Here is a 20,100-nt window from a genome sequence, read left to right as displayed (position 1 = left end):
CGCGCGCGAAATTATGTATAGTAGCATCTGTGGTTTGAGTTTAAAGTCGAGTTTTGACGTTTGTAAATTCAAAAGTAGGTCCTATGAATGGATGCGTTGTGATGCATTTGAGTTTGCTCATTCATTATCTGAGCTAAAATTGTTGCATGGTCGGCATACCACATGAGAGGATAGAAACGGGGATTTCAACTTTAAAGCATCGGTTTTACTGTGAACTTAAAACACAAAAGGTGGAGCGATGTTTATAAAATTGTGATCGCAATTTTCCTTATTGGTCAGAAACCATAGGATTTGTATCCGGATGATTCACAGTGACCAGTCAATTTTAATGTTGCTAAAAGAATTGTTTCAATGTTTTAATAAACATACTTACCATACTTAAATTAAAGCTACGATATTGATTTACTAAATGTAGGTATGTAGGTACCTATGTGTATATATAAACTCTTTAATGTACCTACACAAAACACACGAACTTAACACATTCCTTAAAGTAAAAACAAAAGTCCAAAGGCGAACTTTTCAATTCAAGGGATACCTTCCAGTTGACATTTCATCGATTGATAGGATAAAAGTTACACCTTAGACTAGTACAAATAAATAAAATCTAAATGTATTGCTGTACGAGTGATGTTTATTTTAGGTAATTTTAATTAGCTTTATGTATTTATGGCATGTGTATTTCATTTGTGAGACTATTAGTGGACATTAGACCTGTATAAACGAATAATATATTTTTAACGATAATAATTATAATTCTAAAATTATCTGATTTTTGTTTATTAATGTGTTTAATAATTTGCACGCCTGCATGCAGTCTGGAAACAATGGACAAGAAGATGTAACACCATTTTTATACCTACTGTATTCTAGCAAATAAACGATTCTGATTCTGAGTATATCAAAGAATTCTCAGATAAACCGACGTGTCATTAATATATTATAAGAAAGTCTTTGTTGCTAAAACACAGTAGGTAACTCGTTGTTCTTACGAGTAATAGGTAAAAGAGTTTTTAAACTCGAAATACTTATAACGTTTTTTCTTGATCTTTAATATATTTCAAGGTAAATAATCGCTGGATAAGTACGAATCGATAATCTATTTCGCCGGTGGTCTTGCGTTGCATTGCTTGATTGCCTATCTATGCGTTTGTACATTGTGGCGCCGATCTGCTTCATTTATCTACTGCATTTGCTTTTAGTTTTTAGTGCGGTTACGCCACGCAGTCATACGGGACCAAAACGACGTATGTATGAACATAAGAAGAACACATAAGTTTTTTTAGATCACGCTTATACGCGTCGGAAATAACGTAGAATATCGGTCACAGACTCAACATCACGGGCGTAGAATTAATTGCCCGGCGCAGCACTATCGTACTGGCCGCAGCGCGGGTGGACGCATCCGTTCGATTTAAAAAGCGAGAAAAGCGCGCGAACGTAATGGCGGGAAACACGGCCATGTTTTGAATTAGTTTATGGTTTCCTTCTTAAACTAAATAATACTGGCAACTGATTTAAAATTTCAAAAAAGTTCAAAAGAATAATAAAGTTGAAGAGTGTTTTATTAAATTCAACGCGTGTAAGTCGTGCGAAAAATAGCTAATCAGTAAGGTCAGGGATCTCGATTGTTTTAGTTCAGTGATAACGAGTGCAAATGTCTCGGAGCTCGCAGAAGCTGCAGAGCGTCGCGCGGAACACACGGACACAGCAAATAAGTAAATAACAACAGTGATTCACGTTACCGGTTATCAATGCAGGATGGCGTGTCAGGCCGCAAGTTGGATTCCGAACGCCGTTGCGACAATACTGCGCTCCGACAGCACCGCTCAACCTATAATCGCGTGGTTAACTACCATCCGAGACTCAACAGAAGAATACGATCCTCTGATCACCGTCAAACAAGACTCAGATTCAGATTCTAATTCCTCAACTACAACCCCGGACAGCGCGTTTGACGAAATACTTTCGCAACTAGGAAAAGAAATCTACAAATTAGAGGAATATCAGAAGAATTTTGGACCCGGTGAAGAAGAAGTGTCCTTGAGCATCCTAAATATTTTCGATGAATGTTTAGAGCGTTTTGATAACGGAACTGTAGATTGCGTTGAAGTGAAAGAATTAGTTGCTGATAGTGAGCAAGGAAAAGTAAACAGTGATTGTGGAGATTGTATTGTGATCGAAACGAATAACGATGAAAACAGTGTTGTGATAGTCAAGGACGTTAAAGAGAACGGTATAAATGGTGACGAATACAGTGACTGTGAGTCGACACTATCCGACGTCTCTTTCGCTACTAGCACGCCTGCTAAGTGCGACAAGGTGAATATAAACACGATTTTTTACCGCGGCGAAGGTACTCCCATACCACCTCGACGGACAAGATTAAAGACACCATCGTCTAGCTCATCTTGTTACGACAATATGGAGCTAAAACCTAACACAGTAAACGAAGTTGCCAAACGTTTGGAGAGCGAAAGCGATTCTGAAAGCACTTGCTGGAGCTACAAGGAATGTAGCGAAGGGGAGGATGCTAAAGACAGGTACGCGATGGTGTGGTCGCATTCGTCCGGCTTCCACAACTCGGACGAGATTCTGCGGCGCGTGTTATCGCTAAACCACGCCGCAGTATCGCGATTGTCTTTCGACACAGCGAGTGACTTCACACCGACGCAGTATTCAGTGTACGCACTACACGAGGTGGGAGACAGGTGCGAGCCAGTCGCGACCATGACGCCGGGTAAGCCCGACGACGGCTATGAGCCAGTCCGCGACGCTCTCACCACAGACGAAAACATCTACGAAGAAATTGAATATGGATACAGTTACACGGACGAAGGGTGCTCTTGTGGCGGCAGTGTTGAAGTTGAAAGTTGTTCGATTAGTGCTAGTTCCGAAGGTGTGGGGCGAGACAGCCCTTTGTACGCTAATTTAAGGGACCACGATGCGTACGCCATCACGCCTGACGTGATCTATTGGAAGAATTTACTATTAGATCCGTTTTACAACGAAGACGAAGAAGATGAGGTAAGTTAACTAGTTAGTTAGATCATTGTTATGCGTGCTGAATTAATTATTTTATATAAGGTGTCTTACGTCTGCGCACTTATACGTGCACGTTTCCTGTTGGGACTGGGAGTACAATAACATTGACGATGTGTCATTTTGTGTCGTTTAAATTGATCTTGGTTAGCGTTAAGAGTCATGAGCAATTTAGTTTTAATTAAACGGAAACTGTGACTAATTTAGGGCGCAACGCAAAGGTCTCGGCAGCCTATCACAAACTAAATAAACAGTCATATTAATCAACAATGTCGTTACAAATACAAGTGGGTCTTTTGTTGACCTTTAATTCTTTTGGCGCCAAAACGTCAGCGACAGAAACAACCATAAACACTTCATCGGAAATAGCGATGCGATCGTAATCACGAATAAACAGTTTTCACATCCTCCATCATTCGATTCACACATCATTCCATATTTGAAACCGAAAACTCTTTCACGGCACCATTTCCATTCATAATTTCGTTCTAAATTTAACTTCATAACGAACTCCCAATTCATTCGGTTCAAGTGACCGACTTGTAATTGCTAATAAAATAAATCTGAAACGGCTCCTATCTCACTCGCTGTATTACTAATAAAATTATTGTATTAAAACAAAATAAAAACACTTTACTCTTAGCGCTAGACATTTATAAATACTAAAATACCATGTTGTTACGTAAGTAATTCTTTAGTATAAAGATTCAATCTTAAGAGCCAGTAATTTGAGAAACTTTTTAATCCGCGTTTTTGTTTATGGCCATTCACCCATGACGGTTTCATTAGGTACCTACTTGGCAAAGGCAACAATCATACAGCCAGCTTAAATATTTGCAAAGTTAAGAATAATTCAAGTAGCTGGCCAGTTCAGCTTATCTCAATGACATTGACGTTTATAGGCAGAACAGACAGAAAAAGTAAACAATATTCAGGGCATCCAAAGGTACCTACTTGGCAAAGGCAACAATCATACAGCCAGCTTAAATATTTGCAAAGTTAAGAATAATTCAAGTAGCTGGCCAGTTCAGCTTATCTCAATGACATTGACGTTTATAGGCAGAACAGACAGAAAAAGAAAACAATATTCAGGGCATCCAAAGATAAGGATTGTGTTTTTTGGTTTTTACGCGGTAATGAGGCGATTAGCAAACTGCCAGTGAATTAATGTTAAAGAAAACAATTTGCATCATACTTAATGACGTCTGATTGATTTTAAATTGTTAATGCCATTTCAGGTACATTCCTATGCTACAACGACATTCTAAAATGTTGCATACAATTTTCTTTAATTCAGTCTTACTTTCCTAGTAAAAAAGACATTTAGGGCCTATTAGGGAATTAACACGTCGTTAATAAAATTAGAATCTCCTAATTAAGTGTTCAAGCGATATAATTATACATAAACTACGCGTGTAATTAGTGTCTTCAAATATAAATAGTTATCTATGTACGTCACGTTGTTAATAATCGGAACTAATTACCGATTTAGGTATCACAAGCTTTTATCTAGGTACTTTCACGTGCCCATGTATGTCTGTCTGTAAACAATTCTTGCAGGTTAAATTTGAACCACTTCTAGTCGGATTAACTTGAAAGGACGGTGGTCTAATTGACCAATATGACCACTAAGGACAAGCGATTGTCACTGGATAGCTTAGGTTTTCTAAGTTCAAAAACTTTTACTATTGCAGGTAGTCCCAAATATATGTGTGAAAAAAGTTATCGCTGCCTGCATAAAAATGGGTTTTTGCGATAGGTACTAAATTCCTTTATGTTGATGATTTTGTGTCATGATTTTGTTTTTTTATGCGTTATGTTTATTTTTGTCTGGTTTTGCACTTTTCCATCTTTGCTAATATTCTGATTTTCTTTTCGGTTTCTGTAAACTGTCGCTGGTTACTTTCTTGCGACTTCTTGAACTTTGGCTTTGTTACCTATTTATTGTTTGGGTGTTTTCTTATGCCTATTTATATGATAAAGCGTTTTAAAACTGTTGTAAGCAACTAAAACCAATTATATTACAACAAAAATAAGCTCATTGATGTTTTTTTTTTATTGCCATAACTTTTTTACACAACGATTCGAGATTTAACGCGATAGGTACAAAAAGTTGTAGAATATGAAAAAACATTTCCAATGATATATGGTTTGTCGTTATTGGATCCTAGGCCAGAGTCCATATAAATCTGCCCATCCTCCTTTGGTGTACATGTTGATGTTATGAATGCAAGCACATAGTTATACAGTTGCCTAATTAAAAGTACAGCCAGTCAAATGATCGTGATCAAATTTGGTATAGAGATACTTTGAGACAGTAGGAAGAAATAGTTTTTTTTTTATTCGACTATGAAAAACAAGCAAGTGTGTCTCCTGATGGTAAGAGATCACCACCGCCCATAAACATCTGCACCACCAGGGGTGCAGATGCAACAGACTCGTTGCCAACCTAGAGGCCTAAGCTGATGGGATACCTCAAGTGACAGTAATTTAATCGGCTGTCTTACTCTCCACACCGAAACACAACAGTGCAAGCAATGCTGCTTCACGGCAGCATTAGCGAGCAAGATGGTGGTAGCAATCCGGGCGGACCTTGTACAAGGTCCTGCCACCTGCAACTTTTTACTGCTATACTTTTTAACCCGAAAAAAAGCAGTTCCGCGGCCTAGGTACTCAGAAAATCTCTGTGTATATACCTACCTGTGTTTTCAGTACTGCTTACTATGTGTTGGTGTGCAATAAAGAGTTGTTGTATTGTATTGTATTGATAGTGAAGTGACAGAGTTCAGGGACTAGTTAGACCCCGAAAACTTCCACACGACAAATTTCATCGAAATCTCTTTAGCCGTTTCCGAGATTTGCGAAATAAGTAGGTATACAAGAATTGCTTGTAAAAAAATCAATATGAAATTTGGAACAACCCAATTCACCATTGTATGCTTGGTTCTAGATACCTATAGTGACAAATCTTACAAATTCTTGTACCAGTTACCTATTTATACGAAATTTCGTCAATCCCCTATCTTTTACTACATCAATAATTAAAAACGCAAATTCTCATATTGTACATTTACACACACAAACCATTACCCTCCTTTTGTGGCGTGTGGGGAAACTCGTAACACATCAAGCTGGGGTTGACCAATTGTGTTGCAAGTGTTTAGGTAAATGCTTATTAACCTAAAAAGATAATTGTACAAACATACATGCACGTTGTTTTTACAAGAATACAAATTACCTTTACCTTCTTATAGTTTTGTATGTCTCGAATATTGTTGTTGGATTTTAGACCGTTTTCTTCAACAGGTTATGGGCCCAGCACGCTTCCACTGCTGCTGTGTTTTTAGCAGATCAAATTATGGTCAAAATTTATATGAGCAAACGACATATATACGATAGATCACTTATGTTTCTGTTAAAAAATCATTTTAATGCAAACCTCTTTTGCTGACAGTACTTTTTGGTGACTGTACTTGCAATGTTATCCAACTTACGTATGTATACCAAATTCCATGTCAATCCGACCAATGGAAGTATGTCAAAATAAACTTGCAAGATTTGACCCAACAAACAGGGCAAGTTAAATAAAAGCTTGTAAAAAAATATCTAGGCAACGCACTGGTTAAGCAATCATATATACACACTCTAGCCTTGAATATGCGAAGTTGTATCTGTGCAGAAATATATGATAGGACCAGCCTCCTTATCCAATACAAATCTCATGCATATCACGTGAAAGCTAGTTACATAAGCTTAATTTTCTAATATGGGGACAAACTTCAAAACTCCCGGAGAAGCGAGTTATCAGCCCTAAAATATATGAGCTTATACAAGTCATTACCGTAAAACGAGGCTACTTTGCTCCCCACTGGGTAACTATGCTCCAGTTCTGTATTTTGTTTAAATGTCTTGCAGGTCGAAGTCCCGGTACCCGACACACTTCCGAAGTGACAGACAACACTGAACTTCAATTTTTGCTTCGATATTTTCTTTTCTTTTCCTGTCAGACGCCGTACAGTGATAATACAGAGTGCAATGATAATGATGGGGTAAAAATACACCAAACGCCTCCTAGTATGAATTATTAACGGTTAACATTGCTCCTAAATTAAAGTTTTAATATATATATTAAAACAACATTATGACGTAGTTTAAGCAAGCCAGCATGACAGTAGGGGTGATCTACTTTACATAAATACATATATGAACATACCACAGCATAATAATTTTTAAGATAAAACAAAGATTTCGAAATTTGGAGCAAAATTCGGTGCAAAGTAGCCTCGTTTTACCGGTATTTTTGTATTTTTTTGTTATTTCATCATTAAATATGTAGATTCTCCCAGCCTTCACTGACGAGTGGTCCATGTGAGTCCTCTCCATACATTTATTTCTTACATTTTCGGCTTTCTATTAACTATCCTAAAGAGCCGATAAACCGATACATAAATAAACTTAATTACCACGCAATAACTCACAAACGGGCGGTTAAAATCTTAACCCATGGCCGATAAACGACCTAAAACATCACAAATCAACGCCGTCATCTTATCATTAGTAATTGATAATACATCATTAGAACAAGAACAAAGAAAATAAAGGAAGTAATTAGAAATTATAGCGTAGCCCCACCCCCCTCTCCTCGTCACCTTTTACTATGAAAATAGGAGTTATTTTGTTACTGTGTCATAAACCGACTGCCCCCCCCCCATTAATTTGTGACGTGATTTATGGATCGCCCCTTTAGTACTTAAGTAACAACGGTAACGTCAAAATTAATTCGTTGAAATTGGGTGACACTTTTCAGGTTACTGCCCTCCGCTTTACCATCATTGTACCATTTTTGTTGTTGATATTTTTTTACATGAGACTAAGAACGCTTTATTAATTAATTCTTAAATTATTTTTATCATTTACCTTCCCTAGGAAGACCATATTTATCTATCATTAAGTTAATAAACTGATTTAAAATGCTAATAGAAAAGAAAACTGTATTTACATGGTATTGCATCGCTGATTCGCTTGTCAAGCAAAAAACGTGGTTTCGAAGTCGTTTTAAACACGCATTTTTCAAATGGTTTTTTTTATCTATACTGCGATATCGCGATGTTACATAACTACGGCCAATACGTTATTGAGTGCAATACACTCTGTTTTAGTATTTCTTGTACAGTCAAGAAATTATTTAACAGATTATTTAATCTTAAATCCCAGATTTACGCTTACTCTGACGGTCCCTAACCAAAGGCGCCTAACCCACTCAAAGGTTGACGGGTAGAGATCTCTTACAGGGATAAGCGTCTTTGCACTGTACAATCGTGGTCAAAGATATCTTAACACTTTTAGTACCTTGTCACTGTACGCTTTTTGACAATTTTACAGAAAAATTTAAGCACGAAGGGACAGCGACAAGGTAGTAAAGTGTAAACATTCATAACCTTGACCTCAGCTCTACATACCTCAACGTTTGTCACTCGTTTTTCCATTGACATCTGTGTACCTTACGGCACTAGACTGGCTGTTTGGAACAAAACGCGCGGCGCATCAATCATCAATATTACTTTGACACAACCCCTGTCACGGACGTCAACAAACTAGGTATAGTGAAAGGTTCACAAATCCGCGCTGTGAACAAGTTTTGATGTAAGAAGCATGCAGTCTATCATTGACATTATTTACTAGACTGCATGTTCCTTACATTAAAACGGCGTACAAAATTAGTTCACAGTGCGGTTTTGTGAACAGTTCACTAATAGTTTGTTGACGTCCGTGACAGCGGTTGTGTCAAAGTAATATTGATGATTGATGCGCCGCGCGTTTTGTTCCAAACAGCCAGTCTAGTGCCGTAAGGTACATAGATGTCGATGCAGTCTATACACAGATGTGTAATGCTTTCTTTCTTTACGGTTAAAATACATACATATAAATGGCAAACTCTTGTGCAAGCCCTATGGAATATGAAGTTTATTTAAAACATTAGTTATTGTATGAAAGCATATTGATAGTACAGTATGATCGTGAGACAGATGCCAGTGCCACAACCGATACTGGACCAGATGGCTCGCCCTAGTTGTGATAAGTGACGCTTTACTCTATTGATAGTAATGGCCACTTCATTCGATTATACTAATGCCCCATTTGAGGGCCATATTTAGCCTTCCGGGGACATGATGTAAGATGTTCGTGGACCACTGATTTGCCGACATAGGTTACCTGATCGGGACTAACTGAACAGGTTTGTTATTTTGTTTATTTGAAAACACACAGGGATGATAAAGATACGAGGTGGTCCTTCACTATACCTAGGCCATATAAATTCGCTTGCTATTTCTGGTGTACAATAAAGAGTCATTGTATTGTATTGGATCACAGTTATTCAGCGAGCTATGGAGAAATCTATATGCTCCGGGTTTCCCTACAGGATCGAAACAGGAATGAGGAGATGCGTAGGAAAATTAGGGTCACCGACATAGCCAAGCGAATTAGCTCGTTGAAGTGGCAATGGGACGGCTATATAACGCTCAGAACAGATGGTTGGGGGCAAAAAGCCCGTGGATTGGCAAACGCAGCGTAGGACGTCCACCATCAAGGTTGATGGATTACCTGGTTAAAGCCGCGAATTCACGGTGGATGCAGGCTTCCAACCAAGGCAACTGGGAGTCTATGGGGGAGGCCTATGTCTTTACTTAAGTACAGCTCACTGGATAAATTGAATAGCCTTAAATTGTACCTACAAGTGCAGGTACTGCAGGTGGTAGGACTTGTGCAAGATCCGCCCGGATTGCTACCACCATCTTGCTCGTTAATCCTGCCGTGAAGCAGCGTGCTTGCACTGTTGTGTTTCGGTGTGGAGAGTAAGACAGCCGGTGAAATTACTGATGGCACTTGAGGTATCCCATCTTAGGCCTCTAAGTTGGCAACGCATCTACAATACTCCTGGTGTTGCAGATTTTTATGGGCGGTGATGATCTCTTACCATCAGGAGACCCACTTGCTCGTTTGCCAACCAGTCGAATAAAAAAAACACTAAGTACTTATTCGGAAAAACAGACGATGGAAGTCAATTTAATTCTTTAGTGAAAATACCACAAACGGGACTTATCACGCTATTATTACACAAGTAATATTTACCTCGACGTTTCGGCAACGTTACAGTTGCCGTGGTCACGAGTAGACTGAAGTGTGGGGTGTTTGACTATGAGTGAGAATCACGAAAGTTTAAAACGTTATAATTCTTTAGTGGTCCACATTGTAAGATTTTAATCAGCCCAATTATCTAAGAGTGATGGCAATGACTTTGGCTTCACATTTTCGCGCAAATTCCGCGCACATGTTAGTTTAATACAATAAATAACACGTGTTCCGTTAGACAGACAGATATGCACACAAAGATTATAGCATAATGACTCGTAGCACAGCTGTTGAACTGCCATAGAATAAAACAGCGCGGCCAGTTTCGGTACAAACCTCTCAGTTAATTTTTATACGTCATTATTTATTTATTTTTATTTATTCGACTGGATGGCAAACGAGCAAGTCGGTCTCCTGATGGTAAGAGATCACCATCGCCCATGAACATCTGCAACTCCAGGGGTATTGTAGATGCGTTGTCAACGTAGAGGCCTAGGATGGAATATGCCTTAGAAGGGGGGGATTTAATGAAAATTTGCACTTTAAAGTTGAATGTTTCGCAAACAGATCACTGAATAGAAAAACCTTACACCATGCTACCAGGTGTTGGATGTGTGTGTGTTGGTCTAATACAGTAGCCCAAACTTATGTTGCTCGAAGACGACTCTGTTTGGTTCGAACCGCCTCTGCTACATTTCTTGGTGGTGCCAATAAATAAAAATTGTGTCGCTTCTGAGTTCTGTCCAGTCGCTTGTTATTAAAATGTGGAGGTGTTAGGTACTTAAAACAATGTAGGTAGGCCTTATAAAAACTATGCTTACATTTGGTCGCGGGTGAGCAGACAAATTCTTTTAGTCATTATTACATCTTATGTTTTAACTATTTGTTCGTGCCTACGTAGACCCCCAGCAAGTCTATTTACCCCTGGGGTCCACCTGGACCATTTTGGAATCACTGGTCTAATATCTAATAGCATGGTGGTGTGTTGCTCGGAAGACGACCTCTGTTAATCCTTATTGTACTGTTGTTTGGTGGTGATTTATTTCTCTGCGTTTGTCAAGTGAAAGAAAGAAAGAAAGAAAGAAAATATATTTATTTGGTCACATTAATACATACCAAAAACAAACAAAACAAAAGCGAAAAGAGCAGAATGAACACAAAAAGGGAATCTGGCTCAGCACGATGTCGCGAATTGCTTCGCAACGCTGATATTCTGCCAGAACCTTAACCTTAAGGGTTACTAAATCTAAACTTAACCTAAAACACTTATCAACAATGCGGGACAGAAAGGGATCGGAATATAGAATTTAAACATATTATTTGAAATAAGTTTAAAACCGGTGACAATTACATGACAGAAACACAACTAAAAATAAAGTGCTTCGTCTTTTCTGTTGTAAGCTATACTTTTTACATTCCAAGGATAAATTATGTTGGACGTCTGTACCCAATGTAATGTTAATCGTTTTATTAATAAGGAGCTCTCTGAATTATACTTAGTTTCACTAGGAACTAGCATGTTTTTGCAACCTATCCTTAATACTTATCCATCTCATTCCCATCGACAGCACCATTTAAAATTATGGGGGTTAACGCAAAAGTTTGCAAAACAATATAACCTCATCATCCCAGCCTATATACGTCCCACTGCTGGGCACAGGCCTCCTCTCAGAACAAGAGGGCTTGGGCCATAGTTCCCACGCGGGCCCAGTGCGGATTGGGAACTTCGCACGCACCATTGAATCGCTTCGCAGGTTTGTGCAGGTTTCCTCACGATGTTTTCCTTCAGCGCAAAGCTCGCCTAACATATAACATAACAATAAAAAATGGAAAACCCCCGACTTTGTCACTTCAAAAAGTTCAATATCTCAAAAACCGGCTGAACCGATTTTCTAAGAACCATCGCTAGAAAACCAGATTTCAAATAAAAAAAAAACATTCAAATCGGTCCACCCAGACAGATCAAACTTGTAACACCGCTCTTTTCGCGTCGGTGGTTAAAAATGACGGTTTACTATGAGAAAGACATCCATAAACACTTGTTCAACGATTGTTTAAGTTTATGGGATCAGAATACGGTCTACATGCCCTAAGAAATAAATCTAGTAATTTATTGAATTCAATTCCACGTTACTTTGCGTAAGTCCATATATCAATGAACTATAAACATTTAGGTACATTGCTAACCCGCGACCTTATGATAGCCAAGTCTATGTAACAAACGTGTGTTCATGCAGCACCTCCACCTCCATGCTGAATACACACACCCAACCTATCACCATCACCACACTTGCTAACGCGTTTCGACCTCAACCATCATCAGAGCAATGAACTTGCTGCCAAAGCAATTACAAAGTACCTAAATGTTTATAGTTCATTTAAATATTGTTTTTTTAATATATGATTGTATTATTTGTGATGTGATATATCATAACTTGTAAACAAACTATTGAATAAATATATCTGTTATTATTATTATCAAATACATCTACGTAGTATGTAAATAACCGTAAATCGATAAAAAATAGACTTCCACATAAAATCTTATACAAATTTAATAGAAAATATCTTTCTTATAACCTTACCAACAAAAAGTTGGAAAACCCCCGACTTTGCCACTTCAATATCAGTTCAATATCTCAAAAACAGTTGAACCGATTTTGATAAAACATGTCTTCCCATCGCTAGAAAACCAATCAAATCGGTACACCCGTTTAAGAGCTACGGTGCCACAGACAGACAGACACACACAGACATACAGACACACAGTCACACATAGCGGTCAAACTTATAACACCCCTCTTTTTGCGTCGGGGGTTAAAAATAGTTATATTGTCGATATTTTTATACTTCTCTCTACTTTGCTTGCACGATTTATTTGCACTAACTTTGCGATATCACAGTCTGTGGACACATGCGCCGACGCAGATTCAGCGGCTGATTGTGTGCCCCTTTTTATTTGCATACGTCTGCTTCCTTTCTAAGAATGACTTTTAGTCGCTTGTGACTAATAATTTAAATTGTTTCCTTGTGCTAAACCAGTATTTTCTTGAATGTACAAGTATTTTCAAAAATACATATGTAAGTACATACTGTGTATGACATACTGGTACAAAGTACTTGTACTTGTATATTACCGCATATTGTTTAATTTAGTATTTTATCATATGTCTACCTTTTTTTTACTAAATCTAAACGGGGAAAACTGCAATATAAAATTAAATATTTTTAATTGTCTGACGTGTCGTGTCGTAACTTTATATTATTAGAGAACAAATAATACCTATGCATACCAAAAATATTTCCGATTACCAGGCTTTATAAGAAACAAAAATTAAAAACTAAAGAAACCAGCTGATCATCATCATCATCATCATCATCATCCCAGCCTATATACGTCCCACTGCTGGGCACAGGCCTCCTCTCAGAACAAGGAAAACCAGCTAATATGAATATAATATTATATGCTAGTATTCAGGGACCATATTTGTTAGAAATAAAAAGAAAACCTTTTTTTGATCAAATATTCGACACTAATAAGTATTGAATAAAAGGAAGACTTAAAATATAATAACAACCATAAAAAAGGAAACTAAAATATATGGCATTATAATGTCATTAGTGCCGAAAAGTTACAAATAAGGGCCAGACCATGCCACACTCAACATAATTCTGCGGCGAGCCGCAGCGCTGATTTCCGATGTGACCTTTTTCTTACAACAGTTTGCTCGATTTTTAGTAGTAAAAAGTATTTTTTTGTATACGGTTTAGAACTAATTCAATGATGGCTCATTTTATGCCTTTCAAAGTCAAAGTCAAAGTCAAAATATCTTTATTCAATCTAGGCTACAACAAGCACTTATGAATGTCAAAAAAAATCTACCACCGGGTTTCTTATATTTATGCCCCTCCCTCCTATAATTTCTAGGTATATAGAACCGAATTGACACTTTTCTGACGCGTAAATGTCACAAAACTGTATATTCCTCGTAAGTAAGTACTTCAACAGCATGTGTAATAACCAAGTAAACAATACAATCGAAATTGGTTTATCAGTTTATTTGCACAACTCGTTTTCATTCATAAACATTAGATAACCGTTAGGTACTAGGTTCTCGTTTATTTAATTAGCTAGACTGCTTGCTTCTGTATTTAATCACTGTTCCTTAAGTTTCGCACTTTGTATCATAGATAGGACACCATTTTGTTGTGTCATTAAATTTGACAATAGAGAGAAAGCTGTTCAAAGTCAAAGTCAAAATATCTTTATTCAATTTATGCTATAACAAAGCATAAGAATGTCAAAAGAATCTACCACTGGTTCGGAAAAATCTCTGTAGAGAAGAATCCGGCAAGAAACTCAACGAGGTATATTTTTTTAAACAGATTTACAATATTATTAAACAAAAAATACTTCTTCTAGTGCCTCTTCAGTCCTGACGGTTAACCTTCTTTTACGCTTCCTATTAGCCTTCCGGAACAGCTCTTCGACGGAGAAAAGATAGTATTGACCTTTATATGACGTAATTTGGTCCCAAGAGTCCCAACGGAACTCTAACGCCGTCCGCAAGGGCGGCATTATGGTGGTTCAACCAGTTCGTGACCATGATATACGTATCACGGCATATTTATCTGTTTTATTTATTTTTGTAATATCACGAAGAAATGTTTTCTTTGTTTTACAATTTTTTTTTGGATTACTAAAGTTGCTTAAAACTATTTACTCGTAAAGCTGTATAAAGGTCACAATTAAGGTAAAACGCTTCTCCACTAGACCTCTAGTTTAAATCCAACTACACCACTAAGCCGCCGCGCTGGTGACAAGCTACGAAATTACCAATCTTATTGCGCGTGAAATTTTCACTAAAGAAAAACATTGTACGAGTAATTATAAAACACGTGATTTCCCAGAGATACGCATTGCAAATTTCGGCGAAATTGTTAGAGCCATTTCCGAGATCCCCGATACTTAAGTATAAATAAATATACAAGAATTGCTCGTTTATAGACATGAGATAACTGTCAAGCCAAACGCATTTCCCTGGTTTTACCAAAGCCGTATGCTTCTAATAAGTACTAATAACTTATTCTTGTCACCGCTATAGCATTAATGTCTAGTCAGTCTCACCCAATAATTTATTAATACTTCCTCATTATTAACAAAGTAAACTCGCGTCAACTAGCACGTAGGCACTCAGACAGACAGACGGACGCCCTAACTAGCTGTTAGGCATAAAAAGAAGCCTTTATACAACCCTTATAAGGCTTGCTGCAAGCAACGCGACGCGCCTTTTAAATCAAAAAGATTCACCACAAGACTAAACAAGCTTCTTCAATTAAAATTCTATTTCAACGTGCCAAGAATCAATATGCATGTTAGCTTTTATGTGACTTAGTCTGTTCCAGTTGTAAAGGCTTGCAGAGTTGACAATTAGGTCTCCTTTGAATACTAAGTCGTATCAGTGGTACATGCTAATGAGTTATACGATTAGCAGTGCCATAAAGGTTTCCTAAATAGTCGGACGCAAATAACTGAATGATTTGGCGGTCCATCCGGTGGGTTTTGTTGTTGGATATTGTTATCGGAAGCTTCGACGGAAGGAAACCGGTATACAAATCTAAAATAACGCAAAATTTTTCGAATACGAACTTTAAAATATAATAAAAAACTAACATTTATTTTATCGCAACTCTTTACCCGCTTTGCTTACGGAAAGCGTTAATCTGGCGGTTGGGTGGAAATTCCAGGATTTTGTGAAATTCTCATTGGACTGGATCAATTCACAAACTAAACAAATCATGCAACATACTCCAATGGTCTTGACTTGAAATGTGTCGCATTGTAAAGCGCCCCGACAAAAAATTAATCAATTCTGTTTATTTTTTCATTTTTAGCTATATAATTTTTATATCCGGGAAAACTGAAACCATATCTTCTCAACAATATATATCAATATACTTTTTTCCTGCGTATTGAATTGAATATGTGTAAATCTCCTCTCTTTCTCTCTCCCTCTCTAAAGCGAAATAGAGAAAGCTCTATCAGCCATGAACAAAGACGTTTTGCGTTGACTTGACTGAATAACCTAAAGTATTTCCACATCAACTCTCTCAAATTCCTTTAAAAATACTTCATCATAATCCGTGGCAAGTAAACAGAGAAGCGGTGCAACATTTATTGCTGAGAAATAAATCTATTTATAAACTGTTTAAAAGAGTACCTCGTTAAACTAACGAACTAGTCGTATAGCTGAGTATTATAAAGCATTTACTGCTCTATATCCAAGTTTTATAAGGGGTTCGCATTTACTGTTCATGTAACCTCATCTAGGTAGGTAAGGTAAGTACTTCTTTTTTATCAAGTTGGTCATCCACCGTGTTTCTGTGGTCACCTATTTGCTTCGCTTATCTATGTTTCGCTTATTATGTAACTTGTATTTTGATGGTACAATTATCCTTTCTCATCTACCGTCAGAAATCTTGGGATCATTAATGGACCAAACGCTTTCTTGGTCGGCCAAGTGACTGATGTCAGTCGTAAACTTTTTGCCTCGCTTCACTCGCTCAGGCGCTTGCAAAATTTTCTACCTCTCAAACGAAAATTACTCTGGCTCAGTCTCTTTTTTGCTCCCCTTGCTTGACTATGGTGATATTGGTTACCTGGATCTTAATGAGGGGCTGCCTCGACAAGCTCGATCGCCTTCAGAATGTATGTATTCGATACATTTTTGGACTCCGCAAGTACGACCACGTGTCAAATTTTCAGGGGTACAGCTGAAAGTGGTTGCCTATAAAGGATCGTGGAACATCCACGTTCTGTCATTACTTTTCAACACTCTTTTTAATCCTTCTGCTCCCGTATACCTTTCCGAGCGTTTCAGCTACTTGGCTGCTGGCAGTCAGTATCGGTTACGATCGAGTACCAATCTCCTTTTAGCCTGTCCTTCTACCTCATCCAAAACATACTCTAAATCCTTACAGTGCAATGCCAGGCTGTGGAATCGGCTACCGACCTCCATCAGGCAATCCCCCACCGTGGGATCTTTTAGGGAAGGCTTGAGAAGAATGTGGCTTGCACCTTCTCCTTAAATATTTGAGAACATTCCTTTGTTTAATATGCTTATATATTATATGTATTATGGTCATATATATAGTAGTTATTTATTTATATTGTAGTTTATGTATTATATGTTTAAAGCACTGTATAGTAGCTTCCATTATTTTAACTCTAAAACTCACCCTTTGTCGGACCCTAACGTATTGCTCCTCTCCTCTCATCCACTCAAAGGTTGACTGGTAGAGATCCCTTAAAGGGATAAGTCCGCCTTTGTACAAGTATCTTAAAGTTGTCAGTTGTATTTTGTTAATTTTCTTTTGTACAATAAGAGTTTACATACATACATACATACGTTTAAAAGAGTGATTTTTATATATATTTATACAAAATACATACTTTTGTGTAAATAAATTATTTTCCGAAATAAACGTAAAAAAATATGATTAAGTAAATGTGTCTGGGGGCCTTGGGATCTTGGCATGTAAATTTTACGCCGATACCATTAAACGTTGAAGTTGAAGAGTTCCGGCCAGCGGAGACGATCCCGGCCGTACCAGAATTACACTCAATAGTCTTCAGATTATTTAATTGTTACCAAACTTACACACTTATGCCAAGTTTCAGCTAAATCGGATTTTTAGGAAACAGTGAAAAATGGTTAGCAAATTTTAAAACCACAACTTATAGGAACGTCGCTAGTTTACCAAAAGCTTGTGAAATGGAAGGCAAAAAAATATCATAACTTTACGCTCAAAGCGTTTTCTGCTGTTTCTATGATTATACGGTCGTTAATTGCGAAATTTCGTACTAATAAGGTGTTTAACGCATTTATTAATGACGGGAAAGTATTGAGTCTATTGTTCGTATTGTGCGGCAGATGAATGGTGCATTGACCTAGGGCATTGTCTTTGGCAGTTTAGGAAGCTAGATTTCACTTTTATTCATCAATTTCATCATCATCATCAGCCGAAGAACGTCCACTGTTGCACATAGTTCCCCCAATCAGTCAATTAAGCCCTCATCCACCCACTGCTGAGTAAAGGCATCTTCTTTACGCACCAGCTAGCGTAGGCCCTAAAGTTTGTTTTCCTTATCTAGACTTTATCATATCTTACTAATACTATAAGCATGAACTATCGCGGCAGTGTTTGTTCCGCTTTCTTGACTATTCGGTTCTACATCTTCATGGTTTTTTTGTGCATTTATATCTTTTATTTAATTTGCATCTTTTGTATGTTGGTATGTACGGAATAATAGTAAATTGTGGTTTCAAAATTAGTAAACCATTTTTCGATCACTTCCTGGTAATCCACAGAATTGAAAATTAGCATAGGTACTTAAGTAAATTCATGTGCGAAATTACATTTGAAATTTACTATGGGCATTACGGTGTAAATATACATCGCAGGTTTGTGCAAATTATATCTGTAAAGTTCCCAATCTGCGCAGGGCCCATGTGGGAACTACGGCCCATTCCCCCTCATTCTGAGCAGTGGGACGGACGTCCTTACTCTTTATAGGTCGGGCGGGATGACGATGATGATGATGATTATGATGATGATTACGATGATGATGATGGTGATGATGTTGATTATAATGGTGATGTTGAAACGCACTGTACCTACGATCAATTATACGCATGGACTTGCTATCTATGACTAAGCGTTGCCGAACTAAGGGCATCGACCCACATACCACCATAACTGACCTTACTCCCCTAATGAGCTGTAAATTACTTCCGGAGAACGATATGAATATGGTAAAAATATTTAGGATTTTTTCAAAAAGTAATCATCCGCTAAACTAAGAGATTAGAGTCATCATACGACCATATAGCCCTTTAAAATAGATAACGTGGGTACAAAGCCTGAAGTCCCGGGTTCGATCTCCGGTCGGGGAAGATATTTGTAAAAAAATACGAATGTTTGTTCTCGAGTCTTGGGTATTTCTATTTAAGTATGTTTATCCGTTTCCTCCATTACTGGAGATTGGCTGTTATACGTAGCTACGAAAAACTTTCCCTATCTTGAGGCATCTGGAACAGTTGCTCAGCATTGCTGATCCCGTTCCATTCTCTAATATTCCGCCAGTAATGGAGTGGCACTTTCAGAAGAAGAATCCGTTTCCTAGTACCCATCACCAGAACATAAGCTTTGCTTACTTTGGGACTATGTATGTAGGTCAATTGGTGTCAATTGTGTTCAGTAATATTTATTTAAATCAGGTTGCGTGTGGGTGCGTATCTAGTTTAGCTTTGTTGTTGTTTGTTTGACATAACACTATGACTTTCAACAATTATGTGAGCCGATATAGACCCATCACACATAGTTGTGGACGAGCCGGCGGTAACAGAAGGACTGCATTCACAGCAATGTATCTGCAACTGCCGACTGCACCTATATTTCAATCGCATCTAGGATATAGCTTGTGTTCTGTTTTCCCGACCGCAATGGAGCTGCAATGGAAAATAAATTCGAGTTTCTCAGTAACGGCAATAAGCCAAAGGCTACTATTAGAAACACGGAAGCAAGGTTCCGTCTTACAGACTGGCTAAAACCAAAAAGTTGTTTCTGTAAAAACGCATATGTTTTTATCTCTCTCTCTCTTCAAGTGCCTCTCCAACTAGTGAAGGTTGGCAGTCAGCTCCGCATATCTAATTCGATCTTTTGCCAGTCTAAAAAGCTCCGCGGCGCTCTTAACTCCCGTCCATTCCCGGATATTGCGTAGCCACGATTTCTTCCTACGACCCACTGCTCTTTTGCCTGCCACTTTGCCCATCATTATCAGTTGCAAGAGTTCGTATCTGTCATGTCTTAATACGTGACCCAGATAGGCAACTTTTCTTTTTTTGATATGTTTTTATAACAAAA

The 20,100-nt window shown here is 37.9% G+C and overlaps 1 protein-coding gene across 1 annotated transcript in view; it reads left to right on the top strand.

Moving 5' to 3' along the window:
* The first annotated feature begins 1,378 nt into the window (after positions 1-1,378).
* LOC141431449 (uncharacterized) overlaps positions 1,379-20,100 on the top strand; it is a 63,339-nt gene continuing 44,617 nt past the window's right edge. Inside the window, exon 1 of the mRNA XM_074092633.1 lies at positions 1,379-3,027. Coding sequence (XP_073948734.1) covers positions 1,762-3,027 — 1,266 coding nt within the window. The 5' untranslated portion in view covers positions 1,379-1,761. The remainder of the gene's footprint in view (positions 3,028-20,100) is intronic.

Source organism: Choristoneura fumiferana, chromosome 9 (genome assembly GCF_025370935.1).
Source record: "Choristoneura fumiferana chromosome 9, NRCan_CFum_1, whole genome shotgun sequence".
NCBI classification, from domain to species: Eukaryota; Metazoa; Arthropoda; class Insecta; order Lepidoptera; family Tortricidae; genus Choristoneura; species Choristoneura fumiferana.
Note: the sequence above shows the minus strand (reverse complement) of the source record. Positions and strands in the feature narration are given on the sequence as shown.